The 22950-nt window shown below is 37.6% G+C and overlaps 1 protein-coding gene across 1 annotated transcript in view; it reads left to right on the top strand.

Annotated features, from left to right (window-relative positions):
* Positions 1–22950, top strand: part of POLQ (DNA polymerase theta) — a 102441-nt gene that overhangs the window by 24081 nt on the left and 55410 nt on the right. Inside the window, exons 10-15 of the mRNA XM_005674997.3 lie at positions 5899–6041; positions 7081–7285; positions 7579–7721; positions 16373–16566; positions 17489–17613; positions 18877–19120. Of these exons, the coding sequence (XP_005675054.2) occupies positions 5899–6041; positions 7081–7285; positions 7579–7721; positions 16373–16566; positions 17489–17613; positions 18877–19120 (1054 nt within the window). The remainder of the gene's footprint in view (positions 1–5898; positions 6042–7080; positions 7286–7578; positions 7722–16372; positions 16567–17488; positions 17614–18876; positions 19121–22950) is intronic.

The raw sequence follows: 22950 nt of genomic DNA, 5'->3' as shown, positions 1-22950 counted from the left end.
CAGTGAAATGATTCAGTATTATGTTTATCAGATGGCATCACATTAGCTGGAAGATGACCTTTAATTTCCAGTACCATCTGCTATTTTGTGCTAATGAAGGGATTGATTTTTTTTTGGTTATTAATTCTTTTTAGGTGTCTGGTATTAGAGTTTAACTAGGGATTCTGAGAACTGGGAAGTACTCTCTCACACTTTTGAGATAGGAACTTCATGTTCCCTCTTTCTCTTTCTAAATTGGTACTACTCTGAAAACACATTTTCAGTTTTTTTTATCAGCAAGTAGTGATAATATTGCCAGCAGTGTAAATAAAACTTAATTCCTTAAGTAGTAGGGAAAAGAGTTGTTTAAATATCAAGACGGCAGCAAATATTCATGCCTGCTATATTATTCTGGGTATGACTTAATTGTTGAGTCTTCTAATATTTAAGAACTTTGAGAGGAATGTTCTCTGTCATGCTTTCTTTTAGTTTGTTTTTCCATGTTCAAGCAATAGCATTTCTATTTTGTGGTATAAGATGGCTACTGCGGTCTCTGTTATCACATCTGCATTTCAGCCATTAGGATGGAGAGATGAGGAAATAAACGGACACATCCTGCCCTTTAAGGGCACTTCCCAGAAGTTACACATAGTATTTGTTCTTACATACAATTGGCCAGAACGTAGTCATGTTTATATTCCCCAGCTACAGAGAAGCTGATGAATATAATCTAGCTGAGTGGTCATCAGTTCAGCTAACATTTAGGGGTTTTATTAAAGGAAGAATGAAGAAGTGAAGTGAAGTCACTCAGTTGTGTTCTATTCTTTGCGACCCCATGGACTATAGCTTACAAGGCTCCTCTGTCCATGGAATTTTCCAGGCAGGAGTACTGGAGTGGGTTGCCATATCCTTCTCTAGGGGATCTTCCCGACCCAGGGATCAAACCTGGGTCTCCTGCATTGCAGGCACACACTTTACCATCTGAGCCACCAGGGAAGCCCAAAGGAAGAATGAGAGAATAGCTATTAGGGTGAACTATCAGTCTCAGTCCTAGTAGCAAATGATTCATCTGTCTATAATCCCTGAGGGCAATTGGTCTTTTAATCAAAGTTTGTTGATTAAAAAAGCCTTGTAACTCACTGATTTCTATTACTATAGTCATCAGAGAAGTTTATCCTGCTTCTGTCTCTTACTTTAGCTACAAAATATGCACATTTGACCTAAATCAAATCCCTTACGTTATACAGTAGAAGTGACAAATAGATTCAAAGGATTAGATCTGATAGAGTGCCTGAAGAGCTGTGGATGGAGGTTTGTGACATTGTACAGGAGGCAGTGATCAGGACCATCCCCAAGAAAGAGAAGTACAAAAAGGCAAAATGGTTATTTGAGGAGGCCTTACAGATAGCTGAGAAAAGAAGTGAAGTGAAAGGCAAAGGAGAAAAGGAAAGATAAACCCATTTGAATGCAGAGTTCCAAAGAATAGCAAGGGGAGAAAAGAAAGCCTTCCTTAGCGATCAGTGCAAAAAAATAGAGGAAAACAGTAGAATTGGAAAGACTAGAAATCTCTTCAAGGAAGTTAGAGATAGCAAGGGAACACTTCCCATGCAAAGATGGGCACAATAAAGGACAGAAATGTATGGACCTAACAGAAACAGAAGAGTTTAAGAAGAGGTGGCAAGAGTACACAGAACTATACAAAAAAGATCTTCATGACCCAGATAATCATGATGGTGTGATCACTCACCTAGAGCCAGACATCCTAGAATGCAAAGAAAAGTTGGCTTTAGGAGCATCACTACGAACAAAGCTAGTGGAGGTGATGGAATTCCAGTTGGACTATTTCAAATCCTAAAAGATGATGCTGTGAAAGTGCTGCACTCAATGTGCCAGCAAATTTGGAAAACTCAGCAGTGGCCATAGGACTGGAAAAGGTCAGTTTTCATTCCAAGCCCAAAGAAAGGCAATGCCAAAGAATGCTCAAACTACCACACAAGTGCACTCATCTCACACGCTAACAAATTAATGCTCAAAATTCTTCAAGCCAGGCTTCAACAGTATGTGAACCATGAGCTTCCAGATGTTCAAGATGGATTTAGAAAAGGCAGAGAAACCAGAGATCAAATTGCCAACATCCGCTGGATCATCGAAAAAGCAAGAGAGTTCCAGAAAAACATCTGCTCTATATGCCAAAGCCTTTGACTGTGTGGATCACAATAAACTGTGTAAAGTTCTTAAAGAGGTGGGAATACCAGACCACCTGACCTGCCTCCTGAGATATCTGTATGCAGGTCAAGAAAAAACAGTTAGAACTGGACGTGGAACAACAGACTGGATCCAAATCGGGGAAGGAGTACATCAAGGCTGTATATTGTCACCCTGCTTATTTCACTTATTTACGGAGTACATCATGAGAACCACTGGGCTGAATGAAGCACAAGCTGGAATCAAGATTGTTAGGATAAATGGCAATAACCTCAAATATGCATATGACACCACCTTAATGGCAGAAAGCGAAGAAGAACTAAAGAGCCTCTTGATGAAAGTGAAAGGAGAGTGAAAAAGTTGGCTTAAAGCTCAACATTCAGAAAACAAAGATCATGGCACCTGGTCCCATCACTTAATGGGAAGTAGATGGGGAAACAGTGTCAGACTTTATTTTTTTGGGCTCCAAAATCACTGCAGATGGTAACTGCAGCCATGAAATTAAAAGACGCTTACTCCTTGGAAGAAAAGTTATGACCAACCTAGATAGCATATTCAAAAGCAGAGACATTACTTTGCCAACAAAGGTCCGTCTAGTCAAGGCTGTGGTTTTTCCGGTAGTCATGTATGGATGTGAGAGTTGGGCTGTGAAGAAAGCTGAGCGCCGAAGAATGGATGCTTTTGAACTGTGGTGTTGGAGAAGACTCTTGAGAGTCCCTTGGACTGCAAGGAGATCCAACCAGTCCATTCTGAAGGAGATCAGCCCTGGGATTTCTTTGGAAGGAATGATGCTAAAGCTGAAACTCCAGTACTTTGGCCACCTCATGCGAAGAATTGACTCATTGGAAAAGACTCTGATGCTGGGAGGGATTGTGGGCAGGAAGAGAAGGGGATGACAGGATGAGATGGCTGGATGGCATCACTGACTTGATGGACATGAGTCTGAGTGAACTCCGGGAGTTGGTGATGGACAGGGAGGCCTGGCATGCTGCGATTCATGGGGTGCAAAGAGACACGACTGAGCGACTGAACTGAACTGAACTGAATGTTTTTTGTAATTATATTTGGGATAAATAACCGATGGTTATCAAGTTTATAGTTCTTACATTTTTCCTTCTTGATTCTCAGTTTGGCAATCAGTGTTGGGAAAGCATCATCTATATTTTCTCTCTGCCTAGATGGTTAGAATAGTCTACCACAATCTACTTTTATTTTTATTGTTCTGTAATGCAAGTGGCCTTCATTTTACCTCTTGAACATCTTATTTACTGCTTCCTTTTTCTACTGTTGAATTCATTTGGGAAAAAAAGGGTTTTTTCTAGTCTTAATTGTTATATAAGTGTTTATGTTTTTATAAATTGTATATTTGAATATGTTTTTAATTAATAAGTGCTTTGATATGTTTTTGTTCATTTGACTGTCTCAGTAGCCTAAAGCATTTAAATTAGTTTTATATTGTGATTTTTAGGTATCCAGTAGTATTTTTGATTTTGTATTATCATCATGTATAACTTAATGGAGCTGAGGTTTGGCTACTCACTGCACGATAGGCCAATAAGTCAAGTGACAAGGTGTGAGTCAAGGAAAGTGACCTTATTTGAAACCAGCTAACTGTGAAGGAGAAGAATGTGAACTAGTGTCCTTAAAAACAATCTTAGTATCTTGGTGCAGGCAAAGGGCTTTTTAAAGTCAGTGTGAGGAAAGAGGCTTCAGGGTGAATTAGCAGCTTGTGCACAAGTTTTCAGACTGGTTAGCATCAAGGTGAAGTTGCAAGCATCACCAATTTTCTGGGTTCATCTGGTTGGGGGTCTATTTACTTGTAGTCAGCAGTTTTTATCTGGGAGTCTGCTTCTTATAAAACAGCTTAGGAATATGTGTCAGACCTTTTATCTATACCTTTCAAGGAACTGAGAGTTCAGTGACTCTGCTTTGTAGCTGGTTTATACTCTAAATTGTTAGCAGTTTTCCAGTCCAACAGTTATTCTTTGTTTCTATGTCTTCACGTTTATTAATCGTTAACTCTTCAGCCAGCCTTTTGAGACTCGTGGGAGGCCTGAGAGACTGAAGACCTATGTACTCAGCTGTGTCCACCTCTTTGTGGCCCCATGGACTCTAGCCTGCCAGGCTCCTCTATCCATGGAATTTTCCAGGCAAGAATACTATAGTGGGGTGCCATTCCCTTCTCCAGGGGATCTTCTGACCCAGGGATTGCACCTGTGTCTCTTGTGTCTCCTGCGTTGGCAGGCAGATTCTTTACTACTAGCAGCACCTGGGAAGACTAAAGCAAAAGCTTTTTATTTCAAAGGACAGGGACACAGGAGATGGCATGCAGTTTCATAACTAGTAATAATTTGTACATACATTTTCCTTTGTAGTTTTCAGAATATCTGTTACTATTACATACTTAATTATTCAATGATAATAGTTAGTACTGTATGGAAAGGAAAAAAAAACTTTTACCCTCTTAGGTTCTGTGCCTTGTGCTTGCAAATTAAACTCACGAATTACAGAGTAACAGGAAAAAAAGCCATACATATTTGAGTCAGTGTTTAATTTTTTACATACATGTTATCCTCAATTGAAATAAAAACCAAAGAAGCAGTTAGATGCTGGGGGTTTATGTATCCTTTTAACAGAAAGTGATAAATTGTAGAGAAGTGACAAGACAAAGGAAAGGGGGTTGGTCATAATTAAAAAAGACATGTACCCCAGTGCTCATTGCAGCACTATTTGTAATAGCAAGGACATGTAAGCAACCTAGATGTCTATCAAGAGTGAATGGATAAAGAAGTTGTGGTACTTGTATACAATGAAATATTACTCAGCCGTAAAAGGAATGCGTTTGAGTCAGTTCTAATGAGGTGAATGAACCTAGAGCCTTCAATGCAGATTGAACCTTCAATACCAGTTGAAGTTAAGTCACAGAAAAAATGTTGTGTATTAATATGTATATATGGAATCTAGAAAAATGGTCTAGATTTTGGTTTAAATTGATGAAACTGTTTGCAGGGCAGCAATAGAAATGCAGACATAGAGAACAGACTTGTGGACACAGTAGGGGAAGGAGAGGGTGGGATGAATTGAGAGAGTAGCGATGAGACATATACATCACCATATGTAAAATACATAGCCTGTGGGAATTTGCTATATGATGCAAGGAGCTCATACCTGGTGCTCTGGGACAACCTAGAGGGATGAGGTGGTGTTGAAGGTGGAAGTGGGATTCAACAAAAGAAAAGAGGTTTGGGCTTCTAGGGCGTGGTACATTGTGGAAGGGTAGGTATGTGCTGGAAATTAATGCAAGTTAAGCTTTATATAGTAAGGTCTGTGCACACCTATGTCAGTGCTGAATTTTTGTCTCCAGTGATAAGAATTTTTCTCCTGGTATGAGAGGCAGGAAGGGGAACACATTCACAGAAATGTTTATATCCTGCTTCTAAGAAATAGGGAGAGGGCAGAGAGCTCTGTGTTTGCTGCTTCTCAGTTGCCTTCAGGTCAAAATAATCTTTATGCTAAAGTGGCATATTTTGGTATAGCATATTGTGATCCCCTTCAATCCAAAATTCAGAAAATAAAAACATTTGTGGTAATTCTATAACAGCCACTGTCATCTGTTGTCTCTTTTTAAACAAGTAAGACAATTTAAAGTCTCTTTAGCAGATATCTTATGGAGATGTGTTGGGATTTTGCGAATGGTTTTTTTGTCTGTTATAGGTGAGAGTATCTTAGTTTGTAAAAACTCTGAGAAATCACAAGGCATAACTCTACTTCAGGGATCTCTGAAACCTGTTTGTAGCTGTTTGCAAAGACAAGAAGGAGAAGAAGTAACCTCAAGCATGATAAGAGCTATTCTGGAGGTAAGAGGGAGTTCACTAAATTACCATTCACTTTTTTGTTCATATAGTACAATGGTAGAGCTTTAGTGTGTTAAAAATCTTAGCTTTCTGTTTCTTTATGAGATTGTTTATAACCTTCCCAAGTCTGAATCTGTTTTATTTTATACAGTTATTTCCTGGAGATTAATACAGCTAGTACCATATAAATCTGCTTCAAAATAGCAGATTGAAACCCAAATGCCAGATGGTTCTGTTTATTTTTTAGGTGTTCTTTATTATTTTCTGAATTTTTTAAAAAAGATGACAACAATGGACCTTAGCCTCCATACAGATAATGTGTTTGTGCTTAGTTGCTCAGTTGTGTCTGACTCTTTGTGACCCCCTGGGCTGTAGCCTGCCAGGCTCCTCTCTCCGTGAAATTTTCCAGGCAAGAATACTGAAGTGGGTTGCCATTTCCTTCTCCGGGGGATCTTCCTGATCTAGGGATCAAACCTGTGACTCTTGCGTCTCCTGCATTGACAAGCAGATTCTTCACCACCAGCACCACCTATTTATATATATATATGTATATGTATATTATTGTATTGTTAGTTCCTGCATTTTAGATAGATAATGATTCACCTAATTTCCTTTGTGAGAACATGTTGGATCTACTTCAAAAAAAAAAAAATATATATATATTTGATATGTTTGCTTTGGGTCTTAGTAGCAGCACATGGGATCTTTTGTTGAGGCACACTGACTCTCTAGTTGTGGGCTTAGTTGCTTCACAGCATGTGGGATCTAGTTCCCTGACCATGGATCAAACCCATGTTCCTTGCATTACAAGGTGGATTCTTAACCACTGGACCACCAAGGAAGTCCCTGGATCTACTTTTAAGGAAAACTTTCCACGTTGTCAATAGGTGTTATCTATTTTTGTAATGAATTATGACAGAAGAGTTAATAAAGAGTCTCTGCATTAAGATGCTGATAACATTTTAAGAGAAAAAATAATTTATTTTATGAGGGCCTGTGTCTTATAAAAAAGTTACAGAAGATTTCAAACTTCTTTTCTCAGATAATAGTTGGTGGAGTGGCAAGTACATCACAAGATATACAGACTTATGCTTCTTGCACATTTTTGGCTGCAAGTATGAAAGAAGGGAAGCAGGGAATTCAGAAAAATAAAGATTCTGTTCAACTTGGAGCAATTGAGGCCTGTGTAATGTGGCTACTAGAAAATGAATTCATCCAGATGACTGAAGCAAGTGATGGAACAGAAGGTAAATATGACTTCTGAATTGCAACTTCCTTTTTTATCTTTAGTGATTTAGAGTATCTAAGACTGTTTTAGTAAAAGAAAATTGACTTATCAACTCATTTTAAGTGAATCAGTGCTGTGTTCAGCAACATCAGACAAGTAGCATGGAGCCTGCTGATAAATATCCATGCATTGGATTCTGTTTGTAAAATTGATCAGAGCCTGAAAGATTAATTATAGAATGCCAAAAGTCAATATTTTGTTTTATTTTTAACATTTGATCCTTTTTTTCCCCCACCCCCATTCCCAAACCAGGAAATATATATCATCCAACACACCTTGGTTCGGCAACTCTTTCTTCTTCACTTTCTCCAGTTGATACTTTGGATATTTTTGCTGACCTACAAAGAGCAATGAAGGGCTTTGTTTTAGAGAATGATCTACATATTGTTTATTTGGTAAGTTCTATTTTCTTCATTATTATCTTTGTGAAAATGAGGAGGAAATACCTATAAAGAATCCTGAACATCAAAAATACCCTAAGGGAATATATTGTCTGCTTTCCTTGACTAGGATAGTACTGGTGGGAATAGAGATGAAGTAAGACGAATTGTAGTAAGTAAGACGAAGTAAGATGAAAAGTAATAAGCTAAATGTTCTAGTGACCTTTTAAATCTGCTTGCCTACTTGTCTTTTTTCTAGCTTTCTTTCAAAAGGATTTGAGGTGATTTATTAAAAATGTGCATTGTACAGTTTGTAAGAACACAGCAAGGGGCAATGAGATATCTGGAAATTAAGGATAAGATCATAATGTAAAACTCAAGCAAAGATTGGTACATAAACAAGGATACCAGTAAGTCATGTACAATTGTTGTACCCAACATTGATTCTGGGCTATCTAGCAACTGTAGCAAAGAGTGAAGCTGGTTAGTCTTAATATTAATAAGATAAAAAACAAAAAAGAAGTATTGCATTTTATTGCCTAAGAGAAATGTAGTCCTAAAAATCAGACTATGGGACTTATATTTTTTATAAAGTATTTATAATAAATGCAATGAGGAATTTTAAAAGCTTGTTTAAATTAGGTAATCTTTTATAAATATTATTTCTTAAAGATTTTTTTATAATGATTGGATAAAATACAGTTTGAGGTCATATTATCTGGCAAGAACCTGACTGGAAATACTTAATTTTGCAATTAAGAGTAGATGTGGGGAGTGATATAGGCAAGATGGTTGTAAAAGAGATCTCTGACTCTAGTCCTCATCAAAGATATGAATTAGCAACTATTCACAGTCAAGAACACTTTCTGAAAATCCTAGAACCTGGTGGTGAGGTTAAAACACTCTCTTAGAGTGCAAAAACTGCGAGAAGCCACATTAGAATGCTAAGAGCAGTGGTTTCACTTAGACTGTGTTGCCCCTCCTTCCAGCAAGCACAGTGCCTCACTGGAGCATCCATGGTTTCTCTAGTGGGGAAGAGAGAGTCAAGGTTGGCATCCAGTTTCCTCAGCATTCTGGAACATTCCTTGGGAAGGTCACTTCTGTCTCACCTCACAGAGAAACCTAGGGGAATTGGCAAGGTTAGATAGACCACCAACAGTCAGCTAGGAACAAAGAAACAGGTGGGGCTCACAGTGACCGGTATTTGGATCATGGCAGTGATACTGCATCTCTCTCTTAATCAGAAAGACCGTCAAATGATTCCATTCTCTGTGGCATCAGAATGATGTCCCCATTTGATTGGGAAGCAAGGTGAGCAGTTCTGCCCAGCTGGCATTCCTAGCCTGTGCATAATTCTCAATGTATATACTTACAAATTTTTATTTTTTATAAGAATAAAAAATTTTATTCTTTTTTCATAAGAATGAAAAACTATCTTGAGGGAATTCATACAGGGAAAATGTAGTAACAGAGTCAGATTAAGAATGTGATTTATGAGCACTTAATAAAAAGTTATAATAAAAACTTTAATTAAAAAAAGAAAAGAGAGGGAGCCAAGCCAGCAGCCCTGCCAGCTGCAGAGCTTGCCTGCAGCCTTGCCTGACCAGGGAGCCTGACTCTGGAATATAGCCTGGAATCCTGCATGAATACAGAGTTCATCCTTTGGGCCCACCCACCTGTGGAGCACAATCTCTGCCTATACCTGAACAAGGAATCCAGCTAATGGCACCAACTAACCAAGGAGTACGGTTTGTTCCTGCTTGACCAGAGAACCCAAGGAGCAGCCCTACCCAACCTCAGAGCTTAGCCAACCTGCCTGACTGTGTGAGCACAGCCATGGGTCATGCCTATCCATATAACTGGGCTAGCAGTTTCACCTGACCAGGCAGCTTAGGTAGTAGTCCTGTTTGACTACAGAGCTGAACCAGTGACCGCCCCCCGCCCCCTCCAACCAGAGGTCCTGCCTGTTCCCTTATGAATTCTACCAGCTGGTTCTTTAACCAGATTAGCCTGAATAGTGAAAATCTTTTCTCTGGCAAAGCAAACATGAAGATTGGAAAAAGTGACCACTTCCTCAAATGCATAGACACCAACACCAACATGCAAGAATAATGAAGAATAAGGGAAACATGACACCACCACCGTCACCAAATAAATTAATAAATTAATAAAAACTTCAGTAACCAAACCTAAAAGAGATCTATGAACTGACTGACCAAGAATTCAGAATAGTTCTTTTAATGAAATTCAGTTAACTTCTTTAAAGAAAACACAAATAGACAGATGAACAAAATTAAGAAGTCAATACATGAACAGAATGAGAAGTTTAACAAAGAAATAGAAACTGTTTTACAAAAGCCCCCACCCCACTAAGCCTCCCAAACCCAGAAATCCCAGAGCTAAAGAATACTATGAGTGATCTGTAAAATTCAATAGAGAGCTTCAAAAGCAGACTTGATAAAGCAGAAGAAAGAATCAGTGAATTCAGATAGGTCATTTGAAATTACACATCCAGAGGAAGGGGTGTTGGGGGGATTGGCTAGAAAGTAGAGAGTGAAAAACCCCACAAGACTTATGGGACACCATCATATATATTATTGAAGTCCAAGATGGAGGAGGGAGAGAAAATGACAGTCTATTTAAAGAATAATGGCTAAAAATATCCCAGATATGGGGATAGATAGGGACATGAAGCTAAGAGGACCTCAAACAGGTACAACCCCAAAAGGACTTCATCTCGATACATCAAACTGTCAAAAGTCAAAGATGAGAATTTTGAAAGCAACAGGAAAAAAGACTGTTGTAAAGTACAAGCAAACCTCATAAGGCCATCAGATTTCTCAGCAGAAACTTTGCACAGAGATTGGTATGATGTATCAAAATATTGAAAGAAGAAAACTGCCAACCAAGAATACTATACCTAGCATGCTGTCTTTCTGAAACGAAGGTAAGATAAAGATTTTCTCAGACAGACAAAAGCTGAAGAAATTCATCATCCCAGACATGCATTTATAAGAAATGCTAAAGGAAGTTCTTCAAGCTGAAATGAAAGGATGCTGTTTAACAACATAAAACATGAATGTATAAAACTCACTGGTAAAGGTAAATTTATAATCAGATTCAGAATTCAGAATATAATGGTGATATGCAAATCATTTATACAAAAGTTAAAGACAAACATTGAAAATAAATAATTATAATTTGCTAACAAATACATAAAATGTAAATTATAATATTAACTACATTAAATGAGAGGGGATGGAGAAGTAAAAATACAGTTTTTATATAGAATCAAAGTTATCAGCTTAAAATAGAAAGTTAAAGATGTATATACAATGGAACATCATTTATCTATTAAAAAAAGAGGAAACCTTTCCATTTGTGACAACATGGGTTAACCTGGTGGGCATTGTGCTAAATGTAATAACCAGACAGAGAAAGATAAACTTTGTATAGTTTCACCCATGTGGAATATGAAAAAGTTGAACTCAGAAACAAAGTGGAGTGGTACTTGCCAGGGGCTGGGGTGTGGGTGATATGGGGAGATGTTGGTCAAAAGGTAAAATCTTTTAGTTGGCTTGTCTTCAGCCAGGGACCAAACGCCAGTCCTCAGCAATGAGAGCATGGCATCCAAGTCACTTCACTGGACTACCAGAGAATTCCCTAACAGCATTATTATTTTGAAAAATATTTACTTGGCCTTGCTGGGTCTTAGCTGTGGCACATGGAATCTAGTTTCCTGACCAGGGATTGAACCTGGGCCCCATGCATTGATGCAGAGTTTTAACCACTGGAACACCAGGGAAGTCCCAGCATTATCATTATTTTTTACAATAATTTATTTATTTTAGTTGCACTGGGTCTTTGTTGCTGTGTGTGGGCTTTCTTTAGTTGTGGAGAGTAGGGACTACTCTCTAGTCATGTGCACGGGCTTCTCATTGCAGTGGCTTCTCTTGTGGAGCACAGGTTCTAGGCACACGGGCTCCAGTAGTTGCAGCCCAGGGGCTCATTAATCGTGGCTCACAGGCCATGGAGCCTGCAGGCTTCAGTAGTTGCAGCATGAGCTCAGTAGTTGTGACGCATGGGCTTCACTGCTCTGTGGCATGTTGAATCTTCCTCGACTGGGGATTGAACCTTTGTTCCCTAAATTGGCAAGGTGGATTCCCATCCACTATACCATGAGGAAAGTCCTGAGGATTACTTTTAAATTAAAGTATGTGCTTGGATTTTATTAGACATAATCCTATTGCATACTTAAGAGACTACTTTTATATGCACTGGGAAACCAAAAAACTTGTGTGGCTCACTTGATTGTGATAATTGCTTTATTGCGATGTTTTAGAATGAACCTACAGGATCCCCAAGGTATGCCTGTGTAAGATGAATAAGTTCTGGGAATTTAATGTACAGCATAGTGATTATAGCTAGCATAGTGATTATAGCTAGTCATACTATATTGTATACTTGTATTTGCTTACAGAGAGAATCTCACCATACACACACACAGTGGTAACTATGTGAGGTAATAGATGTGCTAATAATCACCTGATTGTGGTACTCATTTCACTGTGAATACATATATCAAATCATATTATTGTACCCTTTAAATAAATATATTTGATTTCATTTGTCAGTTACCTCAGTAAAGTTGGGAGGAGTGAAGGAGCAAATATATGTGTTTTGATAGGCAAGTGAGTCGGGGGTAAATCTGAAATTATTGCAAGAATTAAGGCTTGTCAAGAAATGTATTTCAATAAAAACACTATATAGGGGCGAGCACTAGGAGAAATGTCTGGACAGGGCCATTTTTTTCCTCCCTTCTAGTGAACATATGTACTTCTACTTCACATGTGTACTTCATATGTTCAAAGTTCTGTGCCTGAGAATGTGGCTAAGAAGAATCTCAAAGCTGGTCTTACCAGTTATCTGGCATGGCCTTAAAAATAAGTCTCACTTATTGTAGAGGGGTTATGATTATGAGCTCTAGGGTCAGACTTCCAGTTTATTTCCATGAAAATTAGATTTAATGCAAGAGGCTTGCCAGGAGGCACAGTGGTAAAGAATCTGCCTGACAGTGTGGGAGGTGCAAGAGACTTGGATTTAATCCCCAGGTCGGGAAGATCCCTTGGAGTAGAAAATGACAACCCACTCCAGCGTTCTTGCCTAGAAAATTCCATGGACAGAGAAGCCTGGTGGGTTACAGTCCATGTGGTCACAAAGAGTTGGACACGACTGAGTGACTGAGCATACATGCATGCTATATACATTACTTTCTGCCTTTAACAGTTTTTCCCCTTTAACAGTATATCTTGGAAAGCACTCTTTATCAGTTCATTAAGACTTATACTTTTTATATCTGTATCACTCCATTGTGTATGTGGATATACCATTGTTTATTCAGTCAGTTCCTCTGATGAATATTTGAATTATTCCCAGTATTCTGGTATGGCAAATGATGCTGCAGTGAATAACTTTGGTGTATAATATTGTAGTTTTGATGGAGGTGTATCTTTAGGAAAGAATCCAAGAAGTATGATTGCTGAATAAAGTGTAAAGACATGTGATTTTGGTTTTTGCAAAATTCTCTCTCTAGAGTTTGTATATTTTCCAATTTTACTAGTGCTATATGAGGTGGTTATTTTTCTACAACCTCATAAAAAAAGGTAAGTTGTCAAGCTTTTATATATTTTTTAAGCTTTTCTATTTTGTGTATACTATTAATTTGCATTTTTATTATGGATAAATTTGAACATTTTTTTCTGTATATTTAAGGCAGTATGCTTTTATTTTCTATGAATTGTCCATGTCTTTTGCACATTTTTCTATTGTATTTTTAGTCTTCTTAAGTTTTAACAGTTCTTTTATATATACTAAGAGAGTAGTTCTTTGTGGTATAAATACTTTTCTCCTAGTTTTCCACTCAGCTTTTGATTTTGTTTATTATGTATTTTGTATAGCATTTTAAAATATATAGTTGAATTTTGAACCTTAGAATCAGTGAGAAATGATTTGCTCGCTCTGGGATTATAAAGAAATACTGTCACATTTTCTTCAAATAATTATATGATTCTAGTCTCTCTCTTTTGAGCTCTGTTCCATTTAAAGTTTATTCTAATATATGGTTCTTCAATTTTATCTTTTTTTATAATGGCTATCTGTAGTCACATCTTCATTTATTAAAAAGGTTTGATTTATACACAAGGACTGAAAATTTTTCTTCTGCTTTCATTTAACTTTTTTCCCCCCAGTTTTTATGTTCTAGTATGCATTTGTATTTAGATATATTTCTAATTTCCATTTGTTGTTGGGTATATTTTTATTTCATTTGTTGACCTGACAATAGACCAATTTTACTAATATGTACACTATTACCTTTGTTTTAATTAAAAGCTTTTATTGTATTATCTAGTAGGGTTAGTTTCACTCTTCTTTTCTGATGTTCATACCTATTCTTGCTTGTGTACCTTTTAGTATAATGCTTAGAATTAACTTGATATTTTCATTGACATTGTTAAATTTATACATTAACGTGGGGGAAAACTGATTGACATCCTTCTTTTTTATTTGATTGGTCTTATTCATGAAAAGAGATGTTTCTCTGAGTCTATTTTGGGGCTTTCAAGAGTGTTCTGAAAATTTTGTCATAGAGAATTTGAGTTCTTTTGAAAATAGCTTTGTTGAAATACAGTTCACATAGTATATCATTTAATGTGTATAAATCAATAATTTTTAGTATGCTCACAGAGTTGTGCAATCATTAGCATCTAATTGCATAACATTTTCGTCACCCCAGAAAGAAACCCTCTACTTATCAGAAGTCACTCTGCGTTTTCTTTCCACCTTCTCATTCTCCCCTACCCCTGAGCAGCCATTAGTGTGCATTGCGTTTTTCTGTAGGCTTTCTATTCTGTTCCTATTCAGTATATAGAATTAGATAATATGTTATCTTTTACAGCTGGTTTCTTTCACTTAGCATAATGTTTTCAAGATTCTTCCATGTTTTATCATGTATCAATACTTGAGTTATTTAATGCAGAATAGTATTCATTGTATGGGTGGTAGTGGTGTTCAGTCTCTCAGTCATGTCCAACTCTGCGACCCCATGGACTGCAGCATCTCAGACTTCCCTGACCTTTATCATCTCTTGGAGCTTGCTCAAACTCATGTCCAGAGAGTCGATGATGCCGTCTAGCCATCTCATCCTCTGTCACCCCCTTCTCCTCTTGCCGTCAATCTTTCTCAGCGTTAGGAACTTTTCCAATGAGTTGACTCTTGGAATCAGGTAATTAAAGTATTGGAACTTCTGCTTTAGCATCAGTCCTCCCAATGAACATTCAGGGTTGATTTTCTGTAGGATTGACTGGTTTGATCTCCTCAACTCCCAGAGACTCTGAAGAGTATTCTCTAGCACCAAATTTCAAAAGCGTCAATTCTTTGGCACTCAGCCTTCTTTATGGTCCAACTCTCACACCCATACATGACTTTTGACCTATTTGTATTTTTGAATCTGTAATGTGTCTCTTATAGACAGCATATAGTTGGATTCTGTGTTGTTTTTTTTAATCCAGTCTGTCAGTCTCTATCTTTGATAGATTATTTAGCCCACTCATATTTAATGTTACTGTTGATGTAGTTGGATTTACATTGTCCATGTTTTGTCTCTTTATTTTCTATGTGTCTCATGTCTTCTTTTGTTCTCTTGTCTTTTTACTGGTTTCTTTTGAATTTAGCAAACACTTTTGTGTATAACATTTAAACTTCTTTAATTAATTTTTCTCTATATTTTTTGAAGTTATTTTCCTATTATTTACTCAAGTGGTTAGCGTATGCAGTTTTATGCCAAAGTTTTCATCATATTAAAGACAAATTATCGCATCATAATATTTTATTCTTGGTATTTATAATGGAAGAAATAAATTTAATTATATGTTATATACTTTTAAAACTATCATAATGAAAAGATGTTGTCTACAACATTAGAGGAATAAAAAATAACTGCAGCTGTAAAGAAATTAAAAACAAAGAAGCAAATAAATACTCTTAAACTTTTTATTGGGCTTCCCTGGTGGCTCATATGGTAAAGCGTCTGTTTGCATTGCGGGAGACCCGGGTTCAATCCCTGGGTTGGGAAGATCCCCTGGAGAAGGAAATGGCAACCCACTCCAGTACTCTTGCCTAGAAAATTCCATATACTGAGGAGCCTGGTAGGCTACAGTCCATGGGGTCGCAAAGAATCGGACACGACTGAGCGACTTCACTTTCACACTTTTTATACTATCCTAGTAAGAACAGTCGCCCATGTTACATATGCTGATTTTCCTCTTTCCTTCCATATTTTTAAACACTACTTGAATAAACGTTAAAAATTTCAGAGCAAAAATAAATAAATAAATAAAATAAAAATTTATACTAACTTAATTCCATGACAAAGAGAAACATTCTTGTATATCTGTATTCTTATTCCTTTTTTCGGGTGGCTTCTTTTAGTATTTTTCTCATCTGTGAGTTGCTTGTGATTAAATGAAGTTTCCATATTAGTGAGACATTATCATATTTAGAAATCCAAATATTGAGGCTTTTGTTTTTAATATGAAGTTCACATCCACAATTTTGTCCCTTTTGTAATGCAGTAATTTTAAGTAATGAGTGATGTTTCTTTCCATTAGGTTACACCTGTGTTTGAGGATTGGACTACTATTGATTGGTATCGATTTTTCTGTTTATGGGAGAAGTTGCCAGCTTCTATGAAGCGGGTGGCAGAGCTAGTAGGAGTTGAAGAAGGGTTCTTGGCTCGCTGTGTGAAAGGAAATTTAGTAGCCAGAACTGAGAGACAGCACCGACAAATGGCCATTCATAAAAGGTAAATATCAGGGAGCCTGGACTATTCCGTTTTTAACACAGTATTGGATTTGCAGCAGATCCAGTTTTGACTGAATATAGTAAAATTTTCAACTTCTTGTATTTACTAAATTTATTGATATTTCAGTTTCTTTGTAGCTTATAAGAAGCCACTGTATATTGAGACTTTTTAAAGTAGAACATTTAATTACTTCTTCCCTTAAAGAAGATGTGAATCAGAACTGCCAACTTAGTATGGCTTCATTTGAGGATATGGTTTGTATTACACTTAGAAGTTCTGATTCATTACCAGTAGAGAAGAGCCATTTGAAAGATTTCAGGTGGAGAAATTACATAGGCTTTAGCTTTTTTGAAATACAATAAAATTTCTTTTCTTAAAGCAATAGTTTCGTATTATTTACGTCATACTCAAGTGTAAATTTGTTAAGGATTATATACAAATATATAAAATCCAAATATACTTGGATGATTTGTGGTACAGTTGCCTTTCACATCAAAAGCCAATTGATTTGGTTTTTTATAACCAAATTTCGGTTGAAACATGATTCGATGCTATAATTGTGTATCAAGCATTCTTTAAAAAAATATTTGTGCCATCACCTTTCTTGAACTAAATCTCATTTCTTAAAATTAGTTAGTAGTATTGAAATATGGAAGAAATCTTTTTGTTATACAGATATTAGTTTTTTGCTATAGTGCCAACATATGTTAGAATTTACTTTTACAAACATTGAGCTCTTTGTCCACTAATACTATATCCTATTAAGAATCTTCTCTTTTTCCCAGAGGTGTAAACCCTTTCTTAACTTTTTTGGTTCTTTCTTAACATTTTTTGGTTCATTCTTGTTTCTCAGCATCTATATTGTGCTTTCATAGTAAACATAAGTGACCTCTCACTGTACTTTTGGTAATTTACTTTCCAGGTTTTTTACCAGTCTTGTGCTGTTAGATTTAATCAGTGAAGTTCCCTTGAAGGAAATTAATCAGAAATATGGATGCAGTCGTGGACAAATTCAATCATTACAACAGTCAGCTGCTGTTTATGCAGGTCAGTTAAATAAGCATTCCCACATTTATTTAGGACTCTGTGGTTTGAGGTCAAATTAAGATCACTTTTTTTCAAATTCCATTTTACTGTAGGCTTCTCTAAAAGTGATGCGATCATATCAAACCATAATTTTGTATAGTCCCTGTCATCATCAGAACACCTACAACAGTGACTCCTCTGGGCTCAGTGACCCTGCTATAGAAGACTGGCAGCTAGCTGAGTGTCTGTATCTTGGTCCCTTTCTATCTGTTAGCAACCTGCTGACCGTTTCTCTTCTTTCTGTTTTTCTTTTTCTTTTTCTGGGGGAGGTGTCTTGAAATAAGAAGTAGACATAATTTTCACTTGTCTTGCCTTTTTCAAGTTACTGATTAATACTTGTTATTGTAGAGGATGGCAAATGAAGAGGGATTTCTGGACTTCTGTCTCACTGTTCTAAATAATATCTCTTCTCTAAGGAAATACTGTTCTTCCTTAATAAAATTAAGCTTATTTTTTCTAAGGTAGGCAAACAAGGGAAGTTCTAGATCTGATTTTACTAAGAAATCCTTAAGCCATTAGGAAGGCAATCCTGGGCTACTGGAGACTGTGTTTATAAGTTTGATTGTGAAGGTGTGTGCATATGTGAGAGAGTACTGAGGGAAAGATGCTGAGAGAGGGTAGTAACAAGGGAGAGACTTATCTTTAACTCACTGGCATCAAAGATCTCAGATTACCTCTAGAATTAATATTCTCATAGGGAGGTGATTTTCTTAATGATTTGACACTTAGCTGCTCTGGCCTCTTTATTTTAAGAGAGTATAGCTATCAAGCTGGGCAACTTCTTTATTTTTTAAGAAGATATCAGTGGGACCTTTATTCTTTGGAAATAGTCCTCTTAGCACTTGACAATTTAAATTAGTTCTCTTGTTTTCTCTGGGTGGAAACCAGAGTACTTTCTTCCTTCAAATAAGGAAGAGTGAGAGAGAGAAAGAGAGGAATGAACTAATGAGGGCTTTATGTTTGTTTTGTTTTTATGTGCTCTGCCTCGATTTTTTTCGAATGTAAATTTATGATTAAGAATAAACAAGATAATAGTTAATGTGTCTAGCCAACTAGCTAGGCCCTTAATATAGGTCTGCTCTACTATTAGTTTACACTTTGGGCCTGTTAAACTTTATAGTTCTATAGGGAAAAAAAAAGAGTGAAGCAAAACTACCTCTCAAGAAATGGAGAATTGGTTTAGAAAGAATTTTTAATTCAATAATTATTCCATGAATATTCTAGGGATGATTACAGTGTTTTCCAACCGCCTGGGCTGGCACAACATGGAACTACTGCTTTCCCAATTTCAGAAGCGTCTTACATTTGGCATCCAAAGGGAGCTGTGTGACCTGGTCCGGGTGTCATTACTTAATGCACAGCGGGCCAGATTCCTCTATGCATCTGGTTTTCTTACTGTGGCCGATCTTGCTAGAGCAGATGTTGCTGAGGTGGAAAGTGTTCTGAAAAATGCTGCACCTTTTAAAAGGTGAGAAAATCCCTTCGTCTACATAGGTTATTAAATGAAACAGGCTAATTTGTAAGTAGTAGATAATTTGTTAAAATATTTTTCTCTTAGATGATATCATGCCATATTTGATATAAGTGAAAAAAAATCTGGCTACGTTCCCCCCCTCGAGAATTACTTTTTTGTGTATATATATTTAAAATATATTTTATGACTTTTTAAAAATATTAATTTATTTATTTTAATTGGAGGCTAATTACTTTACAGTATTGTATTGGTTTTGCCATACATTGACATGAATCCGCCATAGGTGTACATGTGTTCTCCATCCTGAACTACCCTCCCACCTCCCTCCCTATCCCATCCCTCTGGGTCATCCCAGTGCACCCGCTCTGAGCACCCTGTATCATGCATAGAACCTGGACTGGCAATTCATTTCACATATGATAATATACATGTTTCAATGCCATTCTCCCAATCATCCCACCCTTGCCCTCTCCCACAGAGTCCAAAAAACTGTTCTATACATCTGTGTCTCTTTTGCCGTCTCGCATACAGAGTTACCGTCTTTCTAAATTCCATATATATGCGTTAGTATACTGTCTTGGTGTTTTTCTTTCTGGCTTACTTCACTCTGTATAATAGGCTCCAGTTTCATCCACCTCATTAGAACTGAGAATTAGAATTAGAACTTAGAATTCAAAAGTTTTCTTTTTAATGGATGAGTAATAATACTCCATTGTGTATATGTACCACAGCTTTTTTATCCTTTCATCTGCTGACGGACATCTAGGTTGCTTCCAAGTCCTGGCTATTATAAACAGTGCTGTGATGAACATTGGGGTACACATGTATCTTTCAATTCTGGTTTCCTCGGTGTGTATGCCCAGCAGTGGGATTGCTGGGTCATATTGCAGTTCTATTTCCAGTTTTTTAAGGAATCTCCACACTGTTCTCCATAGTGGCTGTACTAGTTTGCATTCCCACCAACAGTGTAAGAGGATTCCCTTTTCTCCACACCCTCTCCAGCATTTATTGTTTGTAGACTTTTGGATAGCAGCCATTCTGACTGGCGTGAAATGGTACCTCATTGTGGTTTTGATTTGCATTTCTCTGATAATGAGTGATGTTGAGCATCTTTTCATGTGTTTGTTAGCCATCTGTATGTCTTCTTTGGAGAAATGTCTATTTCGTTCTTTGGCCCATTTTTTGATTGGGTCGTTTATTTTTCTGGAATTGAGCTGCATGAGTTGCTTGTATATTTTTGAGATTAATTCTTTGTCAGTTGCTTCGTTTGTTATTATTTTTTCCCATTCCGAAGGCTGTCTTTTCACCTTACTTATAGTTTCCTTGTTGTGCAAAAGCTTTTAATTTTAATTAGGTCCCATTCGTTTATTTTTGCTTTTATTTCCATTATTCTGGGAGGTGGGTCATAGAGGATCCTGCTGTGATTTATGTCAGAGAGTGTTTTGCCTATGTTTTCCTCTAGGAGTTTTGTAGTTTCTGGTCTTATATTTAGAATTTTAGTCCATTTTGAGTTTATTTTTGTGTATGGTGTTAGAAAGTGTTCTAGTTTCATTCTTTTACAAGTGGTTGACCAGTTTTCCCAGCACCACTTGTTAAAGAGATTGTCTTTTCTCCACTGTATATTTTTGCCTCCATTGTCAAAGATAAGATGTCCATAGGTGTGTGGATTTATCTCTGGGCTTTCTATTTTGTTCCATTGATCTATATTTCTGTCTTTGTGCCAGTACTATACTGTCTTGATGACTGTGGCTTTGTTGTAGAGCCTGAAGTCAGGTAGGTTGGTTCCTTCAGTTCCATTCTTTCTCAACATTGCTTTGGCTATTCGAGGTTTTTTGTATTTCCATACAAGTTGTGAAATTATTTGTTCTATCTCTGTGAAAAATAACCTTTGGTAGCTTGATAAGGATTGCACTGAATCTATAGATTGCTTGATAAGGATTACATTGAATCTATAGATTGCTTTGGATAGCATACTCGTTTTCACTATATTGATTCTTCTGATCCATGAACATCTATTTGTGTCCTCTTTGATTTCTTTCATCAGTGTTTTATAGTTTTCTATATATAGGTCTTTTGTTTCTTTAGGTGGATAGATTCTTAAATATTTTCTTCTTTCTTCTTTTACTGGTGTGTGCTCTCAGTGTCTCGGCCACACTGGATTTGCCCCCACTTATGGCATGTATGCTTTCCCAGTCTACGCTGCGTAGGCTCTAGGTTGCTTTGCTGGGAACTGTCTGAGGTGGGCCCTGACTTATATGCACTTCCCAGGTCTAAGCCGCTCATGTTCAGGTTCTCAGGTACTCCACAAAGGTGCAGACTCAGTTGGGCCTGCGTTTTGTGTTCTTCCCAGGTGCAGGCAACTCAGGTGAGCAGGTGCTTGGCAAGCGCGGTCACCCTCAAGTGGGAGCTGTGACTTACCACCTCCCCCTTCCCTGCTGCTCGGTTTTCTGGGTGTACAACTGGCCTGCCTTCTCAGGTGTGCCGTGTCTCTCTTCTGGGGAGCTGAGCTGATCTCTGACTCCAGCCCTCTCGGTGGATGTCGACCGTCCAGAATCCCAAGAAGTCTTAGTTAGCAGTGCAGCCTGCTTGCAGTTTGGTAGAGGATTTCTCTCTGGGGCCACGATTGCCCTCTTCGGGCTCTGGCTGCCCTTGCCTGCCTATCTTTAGTGGAGGATGGGCCGGTCCACAGCCAGGGAGCCAGCCTGGTGGTGTCTTAGGTTATGGCTTTTCACGGGATAGCTATCCTACAGTCTAGGTTGCTATCTCAAGTTAGTTCCCTCAGATTGCCCTCAGGGCATTCAGGCACCATCCTTACCCTAAGCAATGCAGCCACGCCTCCCTGTCTGGCCCCAGGTTGCTAGTGGCGAATGTGAGCTTCTGCACTGCTTCTCTGCTGGGAGTTGCCGTTATGCACGTAATCTGTGGGTTTTAATTATTTATTTTTCCTCCCGGTTATGTTGCCCTCTGGGGTTCCAAGGCTTGCCACAGACTCGCCAGTGAGAGTGTTTCTTGGTGTTTGGAAACTTCTCTCTTAACTCCTTTCCCGTGACAGATCTCCGTCCCTACCTCTTTTGTCACTCTTTTATCTTTTATATTTTTTCCTCCTCCTTTTGAAGACAATGGGCTGCCCGTCTGGGTGCCTGATGTCCTCTGCCAGCATTCAGAAGTTGTTTTGTGGAATTTACTCAGGGTTCAAATGTTCTTTTGATCAATTTGTGGGGGAGAAAGTGGTCTCCCTGTCCTATTCCTCTGCCATCTTGGGACCGCCCCCCTATTTTATGACTTTAAAGGCACTTTTAAAAGTATCATAACTTTCTCCTAGAAAGACTGAGTAAAGCTGTTACCAATGCTTTCTGCTTTGATGGATTTTAGTTCTCAGTATATATCCAGGACTCATTTTAGACTTTCCTTCAGGCAAGAACACTTTAATATTTATTCTTCTTGAATATTCTTTGGAACCCTAGTCCCTCAAAACCAGTTTATGAGAAGAGGACTCTTTGACATATATGTGTGTATATGTGTGTGTTTAAAACTAATTCATTGAATGGGCTGGTCTCAGGATATTATCAAGGAATAGGTTATTTTCTCAACCACTATTCTTTGAACTCTCTGTTATATGGAATCTCAGCCAGATCCTATAGCTATTTAGGCACTTTCAAGTGTTAACAGTTTTATTTTAGGTTTTAAAAATTTGTTCTAAATTAGAGCCTTAATCTCATTTCCAGTTCAGTGCTTCCTTCCTCCCACTCATTTTAAGTGCAGATGCTCTCATTTAAGAACCTTGACACAGGCTCTGAAACTTATAACATGTGGGAAGGGATGGG

This window comes from Capra hircus, chromosome 1 (assembly GCF_001704415.2).
Source record: "Capra hircus breed San Clemente chromosome 1, ASM170441v1, whole genome shotgun sequence".
Lineage (NCBI taxonomy): Eukaryota > Metazoa > Chordata > Mammalia > Artiodactyla > Bovidae > Capra > Capra hircus.
This window is presented reverse-complemented; position numbering and strand designations above follow the sequence as displayed.